Genomic DNA, 19052 nt, shown 5'->3' with positions numbered 1-19052 from the left:
ATTTGAAATTACACAGAACAGAACAGGTTCTGTAAACAAGAAGCTGAATGCCCCTGTTACTGAGTGTAATTATATCACAGACAAAAAGAATAAAGCAGAGTAAATCTCAGAAGAGTTAGTTCAGCAAGGTGTAATTTCACTGCTCTTCCCTAGCCATGATAATCATATCCCGAGTTCTTAATGTGGAAAATGAGCGGACACACAGGGATTGCAGGCAGCTAAAACTAAACAAACAAGACAAACCCTACAGGGCCTAAACCCACCACAGAGCAAACCACACAAGTTGGAAAATTAAACACTTGTGTTCTATATATGTTTGCTTTGCCAACTTATACTTTTAGTGCAACCCAACATCTTCTTTTCACTGCTTTGTGCTCACTCCCACATGAGACTACTGCCACCCTCCTTGAACAGTCAAAAGAAAACATTTTGCTTACCTTCCTAATGGGAGACAAGAGTTACACTTAAAAAAGCAGAAAAGAGAAGCGTCTTACACAGATTATTTTTAACACTGCCATGGAACTACATAAACCAAACAATAAGCTTCTCATGTTTCTACATTCTACATCAGGAAATACCAACTTAAAAGTCATAACCACTTAAAATGGTAATTTTATCTCTACAATAGTTGTCAGCAGCTGTCTTCAGGACCAGAGGGTCTCCCATTAGTATGTTTAATAACATATGACTCTCCCTGACTGTCTACTGGCTCCAAGGGAAGCAAAACCCTTCTCCATGGTGCCCTTCCAGGCAACCCAATGACTTCCCTAGTGCTCTTTGCCATCAGCTCCTGGCACATGCTTGAAAGTGAGCTCCCTTTTGGGAAATTTTAAATAATCCATTCAAAAATGCCCTATGCCACCAGAACTACAGTAACTCTCTGATGCATGTTACTCAATGCCCAAATACACAAAACAAAAGATGTGTAAAAGTTTACTAAACTTAAGCTTCATTTCAGATGGCTGGAAAATGAGGCTGTGCTCCAGGATGTTACCATGTACGTTCTCTCCTTTTTCATGCATAAATGCTTGTGATACATGCAGACATCTTCCTACAAATACATGGTCCTTATGGTTCACCTGGTTCTTTTGTTTTGTTAGACATTGGTAGATATTCCCACACTTCATCAGGAAGCACAATAGGTATTCAAGACCTAATTAGTAGGAATAGTATATTCTAAGCTTTTAAATTACCTGATCTGAAATGGCACAGAAAATTTTGAAAATCTGACTGCAGCGCCATTTATTAAAAAAAACCCAAAAAAACATAAAACCACAAACCTGCCCTCTGTTCCAAGGCAGAAAAAATTATGAGAAAATTTTTGAAATATTTTTCTCTTGTTAAATGAGAATATACAGTTTAAGTTTCTTTTATGTGCAAGAGCTCTATCAAAACAGTGATCATACACTCATTTCTGAAGTTATGTTTATTCCCACATCCACCATAAACAAGTCATGCAATAAGAACAAAATTTTCTCTGTGACTTACCTTAGTTCTTTTGCAGAATGCTGCATTAGAGAAACAGAAGCAAAAAAAATATTGATCACCTTGCCACTGAAACATGCTGTTCCGATCTAAAACATTGTACCCATGCAGGACTATTGGCTGTGGTTTTTTAAAGCATTTGCCTCTTATTGAAACACTGCTGGTGTCACTCTACATGCCATTTAATTACCACTGTTTGGAGGCTGAGATAGGTAATATACTCCAGCTACCGAGATATTCACCATAGACCTTAACCCTTACTACTAGGAGATATTTAAATCTATTGTTTCCTAATATCTGGACACTTGCATATAACTACATAATACAGATGGCATTCTATGCATAATTCTTAGTTTAGGCTTGCATTTTTTTAAGATAAAGTCCATTGTAAATGAACCATCAACAACAGATTTTTAACATTAAAACTTCATGACATTAGTTTATAAGTATGGTCAGTGGAGCACTGCCAACCTTTCTCTACATCCACAAAATAGATCAGAATCCTCTTTATTCTGCCAGTGGCAGTGGTGCTGATCTATTAGTGATATGGACAAATGTGTCCCATGTGGGACGCAGTAAGATATGAATTTGCAGCAAGCCAAACAGCTTTACTGGTACCAATCAAACATCAGCTGCTACCTCAAAGGTAATCCAAGCAGTCACAGGGAATGATTCCTGAGTCAATGCTATTTTCATATCACCTGCTAACTTCTTAAGGGCAATGCTGAAAAGGGCATACAATACTGATGATTAAAATCCTCTGAAGGAAGGTGACACACTGCTGTCAGACCAATTGGCTCAGCCCAGCAAGTCCAGATCTCCCTGGGAAGCTCAAAGACGTATAAGCATGTGGTTCAAGCAATGGTGTGTTCACTACCAAACACTTGAATTTCTCCCACTTCCTTTTAAAAAGCTTCTCCTTAGCTTTCAGAGGCTGTACAGCCAACCAAGTGGTGCATATTTTCCTGTGATGGGCATAAGGTTTCCAGGTCTAGTCAGTCCTAATCTTGGCTACCAATTCAACCTCAAGTGGCAGCTCTACAAATTGGATTATAATGCAGTTTTAGAGGTATACCCTAGAGAATGGACTCCAATACCTCTTAGAACTTGGAGCACCAGTCATGCAATAATATCTTTGATTAAGTAATTTAAACCACATAGCTCTCTTCTTCTGTGCAAGCCTGTCCATATACATCACCTTTTCTTTAGATAATTTAAATAATGGTCTCTTTCATGTTTCAGAAAAACAAAATTCTTCTCAGTTTTAAAGGCATAGTTTAAAATCTTCCTTCCAATTTTTTTTAAGATTATGTCTAGTCTAAATTACAAGAAAATTATGACTGAGTGCTTGGAAATGAAGATGAGATGGTCTTGGAGGAAAATGGGGAAGGAAGCTGTCAAAAGAAAAATTCAAGTTTTTGATTTCCCAACTGGTTCAGTCAGTGACAGATGCCTTTACAGATACAAGGCAGAGAGAGAGACCAGATAGAAAGTCACAACACAAGACATGTATCAGCTTAGCTGCTTTACATTCAGCTGAAAGAAATCTCAGCTACAAACTGAGAAGAACAAAGAAAAACTTATGCCAGAACATAGTACAGTCTCACTGCCAGGTGATCAAATATACAGAAAATTAGAGTGAAATCCTGATTTTTGTGCCACCACTGTTTTTTAAAAGCAATCTTGATGTCAAATTTAAAGGCAAATTCACTGACTGACCATAATCTTTATCCTTGGATATGCATGGATAGATGCCAGCCATATGTAACACACACCTTAGAAGAGAGAAGAGCCCTGACCATTCCCTTTGCAGCTGTGCCTTCCCACAGTCGCAGGTAACATGAAAAGATGATGGAGCTGCCCATTCTTCATCCAGCTGCACAATGCAGCTGTGTCACCACACTAATACTGAACACCAGCTGGCACAAAGCTCTTCCTACAGACACCCACACCATCCCTTTCCAGGCTACTTGGGATTGGTAAACTGACCAAGTCTCTGCTGTCTCATGGGCATTCTGTGCAGAGCTGGGGCTCAAGTCTTGCTGCAATTTCACACCTACTTACTGATACATACTCTGCCAGTAAATGCATGCTCAAGGATGGCCAAATCAGATGCTATGTCAGAAAAAGATACATCAGTGTGCTACACAAGAGCCTAAAAGGTGTTATCAGCCTTTCCAGAACTGCTGACATTTTATTATTTTAACCCACTGAGTGTCTACCAGCTTTATTTCCTCCTGCCACCCAAAGAAACTATTCAAGTCAGAAGGCTCATGTCCCAAAACATTCCAAAGCTGCATGAAGCCCAAGGAGAAGCAAGAAGATACTTATCTAATTTATAGGTATCAGGCAGTTTGCAGGAATGCAATCATAGGCAAAAAGGTTTATAATTCAGTATGTTTAAGTAAAGTTTTAGGCAGGTAACTTTTTAGACAACCAAGCATAGCATGGAATTTTTATCTATGTATCAAGAAAAAATATGTAGCATAAGAAGCTGCTTGTCTGTGCACAGCACTGAATGCTGGCCAGTAATTCTTGACTCCATTTGAATAATGCATGGATGACTTATGGGTAATCTTAGAAATATTTTCAACTTTGGTTCAAAAGTAAAAAGATTTTTAATGGAGGTAAAAATCTCCATATTCCCTTGTATTCTCTTTGAACAATTAAATAGCCTCACACTAAGTTGAGCTGTTATCAAAGCTGACATTTTTAAACACAGTGTTTTTGTGAACCAGAAAAGCACTACACAGCTAAGGCGGGAGTAAAGAACACCACCAGTGATTCATTGAAGCTAGCAGATGGGACTCAACATCCACAAATCAGCTGAATCAGTAGGTGTCGTTTCTGCACTCTCAGTTTCTCAGAGTACAACCATATTTCCATCACATTTTAAATTCTTCCTCCCCCCAAAAAATGGTGCATTCTCATTATGCTCACAACTAGATGACAGCATTTATGAATTGTTTTAAGAGAAATATATAGAGCACACCTAAATTACACTCTAGATACCTCAATCAGCTCTGAACAAGAGTTATTATTTCTAGGTACTGTCAACCCCTTGCCTGAAGATGACAATTAAATTATAAAAGAAGCTGCACAAATCCCTTTTCTTCCCTGGGAGGCTGAGGCCCTATCACTGGCACCAGTCTAACCCTTTCTTTTAGAGGGAGAAGGATGGAGGTGGAAGGAAGGATAAAACTCCTGAAATACTCCAGGAAGGTAAGTCTTACAATACGTTACTGCTTCAACAGTCTCAGACCTTGTCAGTAGCAATCCAGCACAAAAGAGCAAAAACTGAACCAATGTTGTACTGGGGTTTGTTCAAGGTACTGCATAATACCTTTCACACCAGTGATCACACAGAGATACCACCTCTCCCGCAAGCTCCAAGACAAAGGGAGGAGGGTGGAAATTCTCCCAGAAGCTCCCAAGGGCTTTTCTGACAACTGCTGCCCTCCCTGTGGAAACTCCCACAGGTCCCCAGGGGAAGCCACAGCATTTCCACATTAGGATCTTTCTCGTTCAACAAGTTATGAAGCTATTAGGGCAGACTGTGGGGAGACTTGGTTCCTGAATGCTTTGTATGTCCACAGAGATCAGATTTATTTTTTTTTTCCTTTTCCTGAAGGAGATTCAGCAGAGGCTGAGTAACTGAAGGGCAGATGGCAGCACGACAAGGGCTGGATGTGATGCAGCAGCATGGGAATGCAGCTTAGCTGGATCTGCAGAGCGATCGAGTTACCAGCAAAAGTACTTTTATGTCAATGTGGCATTTGGTGATCAGGAAGGTATTAGATATATCTTTGCCTGGTGGAAAGGTGCAGTTTTGCGTTCCTAACATGCAGCAGGTATCTGGTGATCTTTCAGAGGAAAGATTTGCTGCCTCATCTCCACCTTCATCCCTTCCAGATGAGATTACTGTAATGTGATACACACGGAGCTATAGTTTATATTTATTTGTAAGCTGCAAAAAGCATAAAGAGCTGACAACTCTTAAAAGAGAAGAGGATTCTGATACTGAACCCATTGTCTGTGCCCTTGCTGGTCTAAAATTACCTCCAGATTAAAAATTAACATGTTAGTTTAATACACAGAATCCCCTATGATCTGGAAGCACTTAGGAGCAGCTCTATTTCCCATCACCAGAGCATCATAGTTTACATCAGATAAAATGTACAAACGTATTTTTCAAAGCACACTCTTTTTCTTTTCAATTCAACAAGTAAAATAAAACACTTTACTGTTCTCTTTTTTTTGTTATGCAATGTTTCAAGAAATAAAAAGCTCATCCTTTGCTGACTTTAACAATCCCAAGATATCACTTAGAAGGAGTAATTTACAGCAACATTACCTGTTCTCCTACTGTGTCACAGAACTCCTTAATAAACAGCATTCCCTTAAATAAAGATTCTGATAGAAACCACATTTTAAAGCCTACCAATTTTAACTGAATTCTACCAAAATCCCAAACTGATTTAAGCACAAAAACACCTTCACCCTGACTTGGTAGGAGAGCTCAGATAACTGCAAGTAGGCCCCCTTCTCAACAGTCACATACCATTCCAAAGAATCCTGGTCTGTCCTCAGGTACGTGAAGTTCTGGATAGACATTCTCCAAAAACCATTTGAAGTCCTTACATTTCAGCTTCTCTCGTAGAAGTCTCCTTTCTGTCACATCTCCATATGGTTCCTGTGGGGAAAAAAAGGGAAAAAAAAAATAAAAACAGAGATAGAAAAAGAAGAAAAGAAAGAAGAAAAAAAGATATGAAAAAAAATCCAGAACAGATGCTCTCTTTTAAATTATCTGTATACATTATTAGGAACCGTATGCTACAGTGATGAGTAGGACTTCTAGCCAGGAAAAATCACCATGTTTGGGTGCTGGATTTGATTTCATTATCCTTACATTTGTTAAATGTTGACAAAAAAGAATTGGAACTGTGCATGTCAAACTTTAAAATATTCTAGAAGACAGTTTGTCTGAGAAAACTCCCTGAATCTGAAAGTGAGGAAGCCCTTGAATATATAGAGACTGAGAAGGCGTACTGGAAAATAAAACTTCCTTTAGATAGATAATTGAAAATCTCCAAAACAGTGAATAAATCTTGAGGATTTTAAATTATACCACTATCCATTTGCAAGTTACCTGTACAGTTTTACACTTAAGTGATGAAATTTGTAAAATCTGCTAATGCATCCTTTGAACTTCATCATTTTGGGGGGTGAGGAGTATGAAATCTTAAACCTCCAGAGAAAAGCTTTCATTGCAGAGTTTTCCCTGTCTATGGATTGGAGCAGGGTTCATGTCTTTTTATGTCTGTCTTCAAAATCCTATCTTTATATTGACGAGGAACTTCAGATAGTCAGGCATGAGATAGTTTGCAGCCCCCAGATTTTTACAGGTCACTTGATGCACTCTTTCATCAAACCACAAATGTATTTGCATTTCTCAAAGCTGTGGAAATACCACTGAAAACACAAAGCAGATGTAAAGCAGAGGCAGAGATGCCTCTTTGAATAAACAAACAGCGTGACATATTAGCTCTGAGGTCTGAACATTAATCTTGAAGTGAAGCTTCATGGAACCAATTTTTGCAGCCATCACATCCATCATTTTCATCTTATTTCCTACGGAACTGAATATTTGGGTTTGATGAAGTAAAAAGGTCTGAACTCAACTGCTGCAACAAGTGGTGCACAGAGTATCATGGAAACCAAAGTTCATCGGTAGAGACTTTGATATGGGGAAAAATAACCCGCATGAGTTTCAGCATTATGTCCACTGTGTTACAATAAGCCAATGCATGAAACTTCCAGTACTAACACACAAATACCCTTTAAAGTTAAAGCTCTGTCATTACTGACATAAGATGCCCAGCACTTTACAAGAAAAATTGTCAGTGTTTATTGCTCCTTTTGTGTATGACAAGCTGAAATCAGCCTGGCGTTGCCTATGGGCAAATCCCATATTTCTCTCCAAGTCAGACTCCGATAATAAAACCTAAATGGCTTTTATGATGTTAAAGTAAACCAATTATTACAAATGTGTGGACTATAATAATCTAATTACCCAGTTTCATTCAAACAAACACAAGATGAAAGCTAACCAAATTCATCTTCTCCAGCATCCTCCAGTGTATCTTTTAAAAGGCTCATGTTTTCAAGAGCAGTTTTCCCCTGCTGTGTCTATTGGGGTCAGCCACTCAAATGAGTGGGGGGCTCCCTGTGCCCCACACCGGTCCCTCAGGTCTGATCCAGGCAGCCAGAGGTGGATGCCCTGCAGCCCATCCCAGGCACAAAACCAGAAAGGCAGTGTTTATAAAACTTCACATGCAAAAAGATCATGCTGGGGAGATCAGGCACCTCCAGAAACAAGGAACAGCAGGCAATGATTTCTCTGGGGCCTGAATTTTGGACCTTGTGACAGAGGTTCATTTAATTCATTTCTAGACACTGCAAAGACATTTCAGTGTTACTGTTTTCCAGCCTTCAGGCCCCTTACAATAAATACATCCAAGTTATGAATTTCCAAACTGCTTTACTGTTTTGACATATTCCATTTTCACAGTAATAATCTCCTGAAAAATTCTGTAACCAATGAACTTGTATTTTAATTTCAAGGAAAATAAAAACATTAACTTAAAAGAACATCCAAAACCAACAGAACTGATATTTGAAACATTTTATTAGGAACATTTTCATCTGAGTTCCCATGACTGATTTTAATTAATTTAATCTTTTCAACATTGATTTTGGTTTCCGTTTTATTTTTTTTTTAACTAAATATGGTGCAGCAGTAAATCAAACAGAAAAATCTATTTTGTTTTACATCAGTCCAAAATTTTACAATTATCACAAGACAGGTCATTTTGCTAAATATTATTACCATACTGTCCACCTGAAGGTCTACTGTCCACTGAAAATGGTTGATTTGCATTCATTAATTGTGTAATTCTTATTGAGAGTCCTGTATCTATCAGCCATTTCATAGAAGTGCACATTTTAGGCTAAACAACTCCCTCTTGCTTTGATGACCCCACTTCACAGTATTCTTTCATTTATTCATTTAATATTGACATAGATTGGGCCACCTCGTACTCTTAAGGAATTTTTAATTCTTTCCAAGGAATTAAAATATTTCACTTATTCTATGCCCGGGAAAAAACTTTCATAAGGAGTAAGAAATTAGCATAAACAGCACTTCATGTTAAATATTAGCTTAGTCAACAGTTAGTAGGTTGAAAACAGATTCTACTGAAATTCCAGGAGCAATGGGGTTGAACTCACCAGGCGAGCGTGTGGGTTTCGGTGGTAATAAAGTTGTTTATATTCATCCATCCACACCTCAGCAGCACGCACGCTGTTTGCCAGAGCTTTGGATCGTGAGTATGGAGCTTGTTTGGGGAAAACGTGACCTACATGGGAGCAAGGATGGATCTCAAGACTTCCTCCACACTGCCATATCTGAGCAAAGAATTGACATTGTGCGTATCATTAATTTGAGTCTTTTGCAAGATCAAGGATATAGTAAAAATAAGACATAAGAATTACAATAAGATGTAAGAATAGCACCGTCTCAAGAATACCACACCATACTACAAGTAACACATACAATAATTTTGTGTCTATTTGATGACTGAACTGGATAAAATCACATCCTTGTTGCTCTTAATAATTTTCTCTGAGTTCACAAGGAGATTACCACATTTCTAGTTTCATCTGGAGAGCAATATTCCTTAGTTTTATTTTCTCATGGTAAGATATGATCTACAACATAAGTTATGCAGGCATTGTTAAAAAATAGAAAAAAAAAAAAGAAGCATGTTTCTTTTCCAAATTAACCATATAAATAGCAATGTTGAAAGAAACCAGTAGCTGATAACTCATTCTTACCAGAAATCTATAGATCTATATATAATCTATATATTCTGTTGGAAAGCTGACTTGCCAAAATGGGTAAGCTTGTTATATCATCAAAGAACAGTCAGTTGTATTCCCATTTGTACATTCACCAGTCTAGAAGGGAGGCATAGGTGCCTGGTGATAAAATCCCACTAACCTTTTCCATTGGAAAGCTGGGAAAGGTACCCCAGACTCAACACATGAAAATAAAAAGCAAAGTACTTCTATGACTTATGGTGGTCCACCCAACGACAATGAAATAGCCTCCCTTATCTAAACCAATATTCCTGCTTGATGCAAAGGAAGTACTTGGTCCTGGATGTGGGACTGGCAGAACCCTACAAACCATCACTCTGCCCCTGTTCTCATGGCTCCTGCCTCTCTGGCTCCCCAGGTCAGGAAATGTACAGCCCATGATTTAAAGCCCAGAAACAACCATCAGGAAGCATCCATTAGCCTCAGCACTCTGTACACATTCTTGTAATTACATTCTTCTCCTATGGAAACCAAGAACCTTTGGCAGTTCATCAACACAGCCACTTTCCCATCACCCATTCTGATCTCAAGTTTGATTATGTGAAAGGAAAGCACAGCTAGGTATTTCAAGGTGGTGTGTGACCACAACACGGCAGATGCCCTGTTTCTGAAGGGTGCCTGAAGCAAGGCTTCTGAAATTTAGTCAGATGGGAGGAAGGTAGGATATGTTGCTCTACTTGAACTAACTTGAGGCTGTCACCAATGACTCTGATAGACTTTCCATAAAAGATTTAGAATTCTCCTCAGGTATTCAACCATGCATAAGTGGCAGCTCATCATTCCTTTGAAAATGGAAGACAAAGGAAATTAGCTGGGATAGGCTTAAGGGGTAGAGGTTTGCTCCCTGACAACCTTCTTTTATAAGACATACATTTTTAATGACATGTTATTCAAATGAACACAGCAGAAGTGAAAGATAGGAGGTAGCAAACAAAAGCTCTGCTGCTAACAGTGTCAAAAGATCAGTGGTGGGACTTTTCCCACCTCTCTCTCTTGGAGTTTTAGGCATCTAAAAAGCTAAAGGTTTTCAGCTCACGCAAGATAGGAGTTGATTTTAGACTGCTAACTTTTAGGGTTTTTTTTAAGTTAGTTAGAATTTCTCTCAAATTTCTTCATTTGGAAATCAATGAGTATCATCTCCATTGATTTGGTTTTGGATAAAAACATGGAATTTTATGCATGGCACAATACTGTGATTAATTACCAAAGTATAAGCACTCTAATACATATGTTTACTTTTAAAACAGAGAGTTTCCTTACTAATATAGGTAATTCATTATTCAGCTGTAGGGAGTACTGGATAATTGTTACTTCCTGGATTTAAAATCTTCATTTCCTGTTTTTCAGGTGATGTTTCTCTCCTCTTTTTCGCTGCTTTTCAGGGAAGCAGTATATTTGTAATTTGGACAAAGATGATTAAAGGAATTATACAAGAAATCTAGAATTCTGTACTGATTTTGAACAATTTGCAGATTTTCTTAGGTAAGCTACTCTACTGCCATTTTGAAAGCTGCTATGAAACAAACTACTTACTTTCATTTTACAACCCCCTTTTTTGAGATTTATTTCAAAACAATATTTTTTATAATTATTATTTCTACATTCAAGATTATTTTTTAAAGCTGCAATTTACCATTCAACATCTGTCAGCAAATATTAAGAGCCATAAGTTTATTAGTTTAACAATTTCCAATGTTGAAGTCCATAAAAGACTTTTTAATTAATCTTTATTGTTTAGATAAATCTACTTTTAAATAAGATGTTTGTAACAGATGATAAAGACTACTGAAATATTAAGGAAGCACATGCTTTAGCTCTTCCATGATAAAGTTTGATTTCAAAGAAATGAAACAAACTGACCATACCTCTGTTAAACTGATGACAAAAAGAGAATTCCATAACAGCTGAAATTTTAATAATTAAAGCTCTCTAAAAAATAACTGTATGTTGCTAAGCAATGCTCATTAAATTCTAAGTATTTCATAAAAACAGTACAAAAATTATCTTGTCTTCCTATTGCAAAAGAAAATTGAATATACTTCAGCTAAACAATTTCTAAGAAGGTTTGCTCACTTTCATTTTAATGGAAAAAATTATGACCTCTATATAAAATCAGGTACAAATAAACAGCCATAAAATAAAGCGAGGAATTTAATAGAGAAACTAAAGTTGATTACTAAATGCTAAATAAGTGGCTCTGCAGAAGATTCTCCATAAAACTAGTTCAACCTTCTCTAACAGAAAAGCACATAAGGTTTCAAGCATATTTTGCAAGTTCATGCAGATCAGTTACTGGGTCTGGATAACTCACAGCTCTCATTATAAAAGCACATATTTTTCCTTCACTTCAGTAGGAAAACAAGGTGACATTCCTCTTTTTACTTTCACTTTCATCTTGATGCATGCAGACTATCAACATATTTTCTTTTGTTTCCAGAGACAGATGGTGGCATTATGAAAACCTATAGAAAATGTTCAGAATCTCACCTTGGGATCACCGTCCCTGCCACGATCTCTGGACAACTGACCTTGTGCTGGGTCAATGAATGCTAAAGAATAAAAGCTCTACCAGCTCATTTTAACATTTTAAGACTATCAGGAAGAAATAAAAAAAAATAAAAAAAAAAAAAAAAGAATGCTACATCCTAAAAAAAGCCCAAAATGTGGGAAACCCTACATTTCTGCTGCTTTCTCTCTGCTACAATTTTTTCTTGATGACTTGTGGCCAAGCCCCCAGTGTGGCACTCATGCACAATCTGGTGGAAGCTGGGTGGGTGGAGAGGCACCCCAGACACATTGACCCATCCTGGCTGCTCTCAATGCAAGACAGAGTTCCAGAGCCAGGCAAAAAGAAACAATACAAAAATACTGGCAAAGAGAAGACCCCAAGTGTTCTGAGGCATATCATCCAGGCTCGTGGGCAGTAACATTTCTGAGAAGAAAGGCTTTTTTGCACATGGTAGGCTGAAGGACAGACCACAGACATATTAAGCCTTGGTCCAGAAACAAACTTAGGTTGCAGTGCCACTTGCAGGACCAAGAGCAGAGAGGGGATAGAAGCTGCAATGAGGTTCCCTTTACTCTAAGGACAAGAAGAAGAAGATAAAAGAGCATGTTTTGAATCCCTCAGAAAGAGGTATTTCAATGCCCATTATGCCCATGAAGTGAAATTTTATCCAGCCAAATAGCATTAAGCAATCCAAAATCAAGGTACATTGACTTGATTCTGCATTCAGCACGTAGCCTCCATCTCTTAGTCATCATGCTTTTAGCAAAAGCTTTGTCCTTGTTGCACTTCTCAAAACCACAGAGAATTTCTTCAGCTCAGAATAATCGAAGTGCAAGAAAGGAGGCTTGAGGACAAGTTTTTTCATGTCATTGGGAGAGAGTGGTGTTTTCAGAGACAAGAACAATAATAAATTAATTTACAGTGGTTTTAAGTAGTTCTGCTCCTAATTTTCAGGTCTGACGGATCTAGAAAACACAAGGACAACAACACTAACAATGATTTATCCCTTTCGACCTCTTGGAACACTGCAGACAGCCAAAAGAATACAATTAAACAACATTGTAGCACTCTGTTCCACAAAAATCCTCGCCACACAGAGCACAAGTACAAGGGCTCCAAATCAAACAGAGCAAAGCATGTTGCACACAAATGCCCAGATGCTACTGGCAATCTGCACTAGAAAAATTGGCTTGGCCAGGCATATTTGCTGGCCATTGCACAGCCTGTCCTGTTAAATCACTTGTCTCCCAGGAGTGGCTTGATCCACCTGCACCTACATGCTGGCTTAGCCCCTTGCAGAGTGCTTGTGCACTCTCTCCTGTGGACTCTGTTGCTCCCTCTGTGCTTCTCCTGTGTGCTGGGCCACCCCTGATGTGGTCTCCTCATGGGACAGAGGAAGCAGTCCTGCATGCTGAAAGAGTAAAGGCAATGGTCAAACATGCTGCTGCACTCCACAGAGCCAGTGACATAAAAAATGAGACTGGCTGCCAGAGCTTCACAGAGCTCAATGGCACTGGAAGGTTGGGTCTAAAGCAGCAGCTGGTACTGAGGCACTGTGAGTCTAAAGGAGGGGGTCAGGTGTCTGCAAGCCTTGGTCTGTCTCCCCAAAAGCAAGACACAAAGATCAGAAAGCCAAGAACTGCATGATAAGTGTGCCATATTAGAGGTTTCCTTCAAGGAGTTGAAGTTCTGGAGACACCGGAACCAGAGACTCCAGCTTCAGAGGATCACAGGGCTGATGGAGGTGGGTCAACTGCTTTGCAATTCAGGTGGAGACCTGATGAACTAAACCAAGACTACTGTGTTGGTTGTGCTTGGGCTTATGTACCAGAAACTGATCCCTAAGTGAAAAATGAGGTGGTCATAAACTCATATCAAACAACATTTCCAGCTGAGAAATCTCCCTCTATAGAGAAACCATATCAGCTCTAGGCTTGTGATCATTATCATTTCTAATAATTTTTGTTCCTTATTATTATACCCTTTTTTCTACAATTTCTGTACTGCAGGCAGCAGGAGATCAGAACAGCAGCTAGGCAGACTCCATGCTTCTCTGGTTAACACACAGATATCCAGAGAGACAGTCTGCTGATGCCTCTCTCAAGAAAGTGGGTTTGTAACTTTAAAATGCTATTGAACCTTGAAATCTGTTGTCACCCGGCAAAAAAAAACAAAAATCCTCCTGTACAACAAGTCAATGACTCACAGAAATGTAAACATGACCATCAAAAATAACAGATGATGGGCAGAACAGACAAGGGTAATCCAGGATAATAAGTTGTGAACTCTCTGAAAACCAAAAGGAGCCCTGCAGCATACCCCTTAAATCACCACTGGATGGCTTCAATGAGCTAAGTGTGATTTGGGGTAAACCATAAGCCCGTGCTCAGTGGGGATCAGCCACAGCACTGGTAACATCTGAGCAGGGGAGAATATTGTTCTGCTGATCAGCCTGGACTGTCCTGTGCCTCCTGACTTTTCCTGCTGTAAACCCTTTTCATTACAGCTGACTCACATCTGAGCACTTGGTCACTCCTCCTGTGGGGTACAACCGTACAGTTACTGGAGATCTTCCACCTTTTATAACCTTTATGTACAAACTTTTTCTCAGGTGAAACAGAATAAAGCCTTAAAATTAGTACAGGGCCTGCCTTCTCCTTTCCCACTGGGAACTCTTCACTCCATCAACCACAGCAAGAACTCTGAGTCACATTAAAGCACTACAAATCTTCTTCCCATTGACCTCCTTCAAGCAGCAGGATGTAACCTTCACCCACTAGTTATCACATCCCTTTTAACATTTTATACCAGAGCTTAAAGACATGTTTTTAAAAATTGCTTTAAAGTGGCTATTTGAAAGAGAAGTACAGCTATCCTGAAGTGCAAGAACAAGATATATAGATATATATATATAAGTACCTTCCAAAATATTCCCTTCTTAGCACTTGGTTACATTTCAGCTACCTCATTAAGTGAAAGGGCATGAAGAAAGAAATAGAAACTTGTTGTATTCTGAAGAAAAGAAACTTTCAATTAAGCCACCTACCCTAAATGAGAATTCAAGGTTTTCTCCTCCCCAGACTTCCATTCCTGTGTCATAGGAACCAAGATAATCAAAATATTTCTTGCTCACAGAAAATAATCCACCTGCCATGGTTGGAGACCTATAAAAGAAAATAGTAACTCTGAACTGAATAAAAAGAAAAAATATTAAACCAATGCAGCAGAAAAAAAAAATACAATACATTTTTATTTTCTTTTTTCTCAGTCTTTCCTGGATACAAAGTAGCAGTCAGAAATTTATCAATTATTATGAGGCCATTTTAATTCAATTTTGTAGTAAAAAACTGTATCTGAAACAAGCACCAGAATGTAAAAATATTGTGTTCAAGTAAATTTTGCCAATTGCAGTGTCTTTGTGAGTAAATGAAGAGCCTCTTCACAGAACAGAACATTAGCTTCTTTGTGGCAGAACTGTATTAGTTGGCTCTGAAATTCTAAGTTCTGTATTCTGATCTATTTTACTTAAGCAATAATTAGTGCTTTAGTAATTAAAAATAACATTCTTGATCCCACTAATATCAGTGGGATATTATATTATTATATCATTATTGTATCATTATATCATTATTATATTATTATTATATCAGTGGGAATAATATTATTATTAAAGTCTCAGGCTTTAATTCAGTAAATATAGCTCCTAAAGAGATTTGTTTTCTTTCTAAGAAAATCTACCCAGCTGTATGTTCTTAATTTTTTTTAATAAGTTTGGGAAAAAATAAAAAAATCAGGAGTCATGACTGGGTCCTCACTGAAGATCACAAGGCCTGGAGTGATAGCACACTTAAGGGATGTACTTCCAGTAGGGTAGAGTGTGCACATATCCATAAATTTGTATTTGTTCAGTATTGTTCCTTATTGTTTACAGTCTTAGAATGGCTCTCTTTAAAGTGCCAAGTATACACTGGCCATTAGAACTAAGTTCAGCTGACATTATGTGAATTTTGGTGAATTACTTTTGAGGTAAATATTAACAAAAGCGAGATGCATGATCAATTACACTGAATCTGTCAAAACTAATTTTACCAGTTATCTTTTTGAAGCAACACTGTCTCACACTGACATATGTGGTTTCAAAGAATGGAATAAGATGAGACAAGACAGAAGGAAAAATAACAAACTCCATAACCAGTCAAGTCCTTCTGTCTCCCCTCCAGATCTCATCTTCCCAAACCAAGCTGTTGGTGACACCACTCTCAGCACTGCTGCTTTCTCCAGACACTTGTCAAGCTCACTGTCCTCAGGCTACCATGAAACTTTATCCCCATCATTTTCCTCTTGGGATGTCAAAGACAATTCTTCTTATCATAAAGAAAATAAAAGCATCATATTTGAACTAAATGTTTTAAAAATACTTACTGTACTCAGAATTTTTTTTAAGGAGGATGTGGATTAATACATGCTGAAAAAGACTCAATTATTACCTCACTTTTCCCATTCAAAAAAAAGTTCATTCTGTTGAGAATAAGTTCATTAATATTTGTGAAATACTGGGTATTAATATCATGATAAGCAACTTACAAAAGACTGAGAAAAAGCAATAATTCCATATTTTTGTGGTCTACACAACAACAAATAAAAGTACTAACAAAACTACTGTATTAAAAGTGCCAAACAGGTTAATTTACTACAATAAGCTGCAGAAATACAGCAACTTCCATAGCACATGAATAGGTTGAACATGGTAGATCCTCAGCTATCAGGATCTTGTCTACCATTCCTATTTTCCAGATGCCTTGTTTGTTCTGTTCTCTTACCTCTCCTTAAAATACAACATCAAGTTGTAAAATACAATTACAAATACAAATAATACCAATTGATGGCATCTTGTCCTTAAACAAAACAAAACTGAAACCCATAATGAAGATGTCAGCCTGAGGTCTGTAAGTTAGCCCTTCACAGAAACCATGGTGGATGGAGCTGTATTGTTTCACCCCCGTAAAGAGCTGGAAAACTTTGAAAATAGCAGAGTGCACTACAATTATCATTAGAGCACAGAAAAAAATCTTCAAAACTACTTCTGCCTTCTTACTGGTTGGTGATTTTTTTTCCGTTTTCGTTGTTCCCCATGATATATTTTTTTTCACAACATGGAACTCTTTGCTTCTTGCTACAGAGGACATCCTCCAGTATCAGTTAGTCAGTTACACTCTCTCCATGTGCTGGTAAGCACCTGTAAGAGTTTGCTCAGAGGAGTCAAAAGACTACTTTGCAATAGCTTTTCCATATGGAAGATGAAACAGGAATTCCAGCTTTTAGAGCGCTATTTTTTCCGAGGGCATGGTAAACAGGAGCTATTTTGGAAAAAATGGGCAACTAAACAAATTACAAAATAAAGAGTAATACTTAGTAATATGCTCATTTCCCAAATATCTTTCAGCACCTGGCATTTTCAAGTGAAATCAGAAACATAGTTTCATAGGATGCATAAAATTTAACCTGATCACGTCGGTTTTGGACTTCCTCCGTTTTTGTTCTCTTTCAGGAGTACTATGCCAAGTGAAGACCAGCCGCCAGTCAAATCCACCAATCTGTGGCTCACCAGCATTTCCCAAGTACTCAAATGTATTCCAGTCAATAACATCAATAACAGGGCAGACAACAGCTGTTTCTTCTTCAGCAATCCTGGAATGTTTTTGAAATAAAAGGGTGACTAGAAACTTCTCTAAAAATGAAAAACTGGAACTAACAAAAACAAAGGATGCTAACAATACAAAACATGAAGCTTTGCTCCTTTTCAATTCATGCTGCAAGGAGAAGGAAATGATGATACAATAAATACAAGAATTTCCCCCATTTTCCTACTGGAGATCATCAGGAGGGTGTATGAGCATGGACTCTATTGGCAAGCATCAACCTTCCTGGATGGTGTAAAGCAAGATATGCCAGATGGATTGAGATAACACATTCAGCATCTGGCTTGGCTGCCATAGCCAGCACTACTTCATCAACAAAAAAAGTCCATTTTCATTTGTACAGGTAGCTGTTTTAGAGAGCAGTTTGATTGCATAGTTTTGCAATGATAAATAATAAACCAATAAACCTAGACTCTTGGCCCTTGAAGTCATGGCTCTTCTTGTAACTGTGATCATCTGCAAATATTGTACTGAGTACTGTAATAGTACTCAAAAAGAAGCCCTGAGTTTAGAAAAAAACCCAAACCTGCAACATGGGAATTAGATCTCCAACAATGAAACATAACTGAAGGAGGCTTCCAGAAACCCTGGCAACACAAGGGATGAAAGGAGAAACAAGATAGCACTGCAGAATGACATTCCTAACACCAAGGGTGTTCCAAAGATAGTCAAGATCTTTATCATACTAAGGATACATCTTGCAGGTCTACTTCTACAAGGAGATAAACCCCTTCCTCCCATTTCTCAATATCATGCAAGGTTTTCAGGATGCCTTTCTAAAAGGATTCGTCCTTACAGAGGCATGAATCTTAGTGGGATTCTTAGCCTTCTCCTCACCTTCTAGAATGGCCTCCCTTAGCACTAGGAGCTACTTCAAGCACAAAAGCTCAAGCCAAGGTCTTTCTCCTAAACCACTGCTTAGCATCTTCCCTGTTCTAGTGTTAGGCATCCCCTGATAGTTCAGTGAAATTAAGGAATTTGTTTGACTTAAAGATGCAGGTATGCACTTCAGCCCTGCATCCTGTACTTACATATTTCAGAGGTGAAGGAAAACTGAACACAATTTATTGACAAAGAAGTATGAGATGCAGTGCATCTGTCATTCAAAGGGAGCTCATTCCTCATGGGATTGTTAGGCTAAAAACCTCTAGGCTGACCAAGGGCTCATACTGTGAAATTAGAGTAGTTTGTGATTGTTAAATGCAGCAGATAACAGCAGCAATTCCAGAGTAGTATTGTCTGAGCTGAGAAAGACTGCCTTAAGTGTGAAACGGCCTCTTATTGCTGGAGGGAATATGTGAAACAGCTGTTTTCTTCTTTATGATGTCCCATAGAGATCTTGTTTGGTAGAGCACACAAAAGGGCTTATATAAATATTGTTATCTCCTGTCTCACTTGCATAAAACTTTGTTCAAATC

General features: G+C 38.2%; 1 protein-coding gene across 3 annotated transcripts in view; it reads right to left on the bottom strand.

Annotated features, from left to right (window-relative positions):
* Positions 1–19052, bottom strand: part of GALNT12 (polypeptide N-acetylgalactosaminyltransferase 12) — a 49998-nt gene that overhangs the window by 14387 nt on the left and 16559 nt on the right. For all 3 annotated transcript variants that reach the window (XM_015619744.2, XM_019005807.1, XM_019005808.1), the window contains exons 4-7: positions 17438–17623; positions 14982–15099; positions 8776–8952; positions 6047–6178 (exon numbers count right to left, since the gene is read on the bottom strand). In XM_015619744.2, coding sequence (XP_015475230.1) covers positions 6047–6178; positions 8776–8952; positions 14982–15099; positions 17438–17623 — 613 coding nt within the window. The remainder of the gene's footprint in view (positions 1–6046; positions 6179–8775; positions 8953–14981; positions 15100–17437; positions 17624–19052) is intronic.

The sequence above is a fragment of the Parus major genome, chromosome 2, assembly GCF_001522545.3.
Source record: "Parus major isolate Abel chromosome 2, Parus_major1.1, whole genome shotgun sequence".
Lineage (NCBI taxonomy): Eukaryota > Metazoa > Chordata > Aves > Passeriformes > Paridae > Parus > Parus major.
Note: the sequence above shows the minus strand (reverse complement) of the source record. Positions and strands in the feature narration are given on the sequence as shown.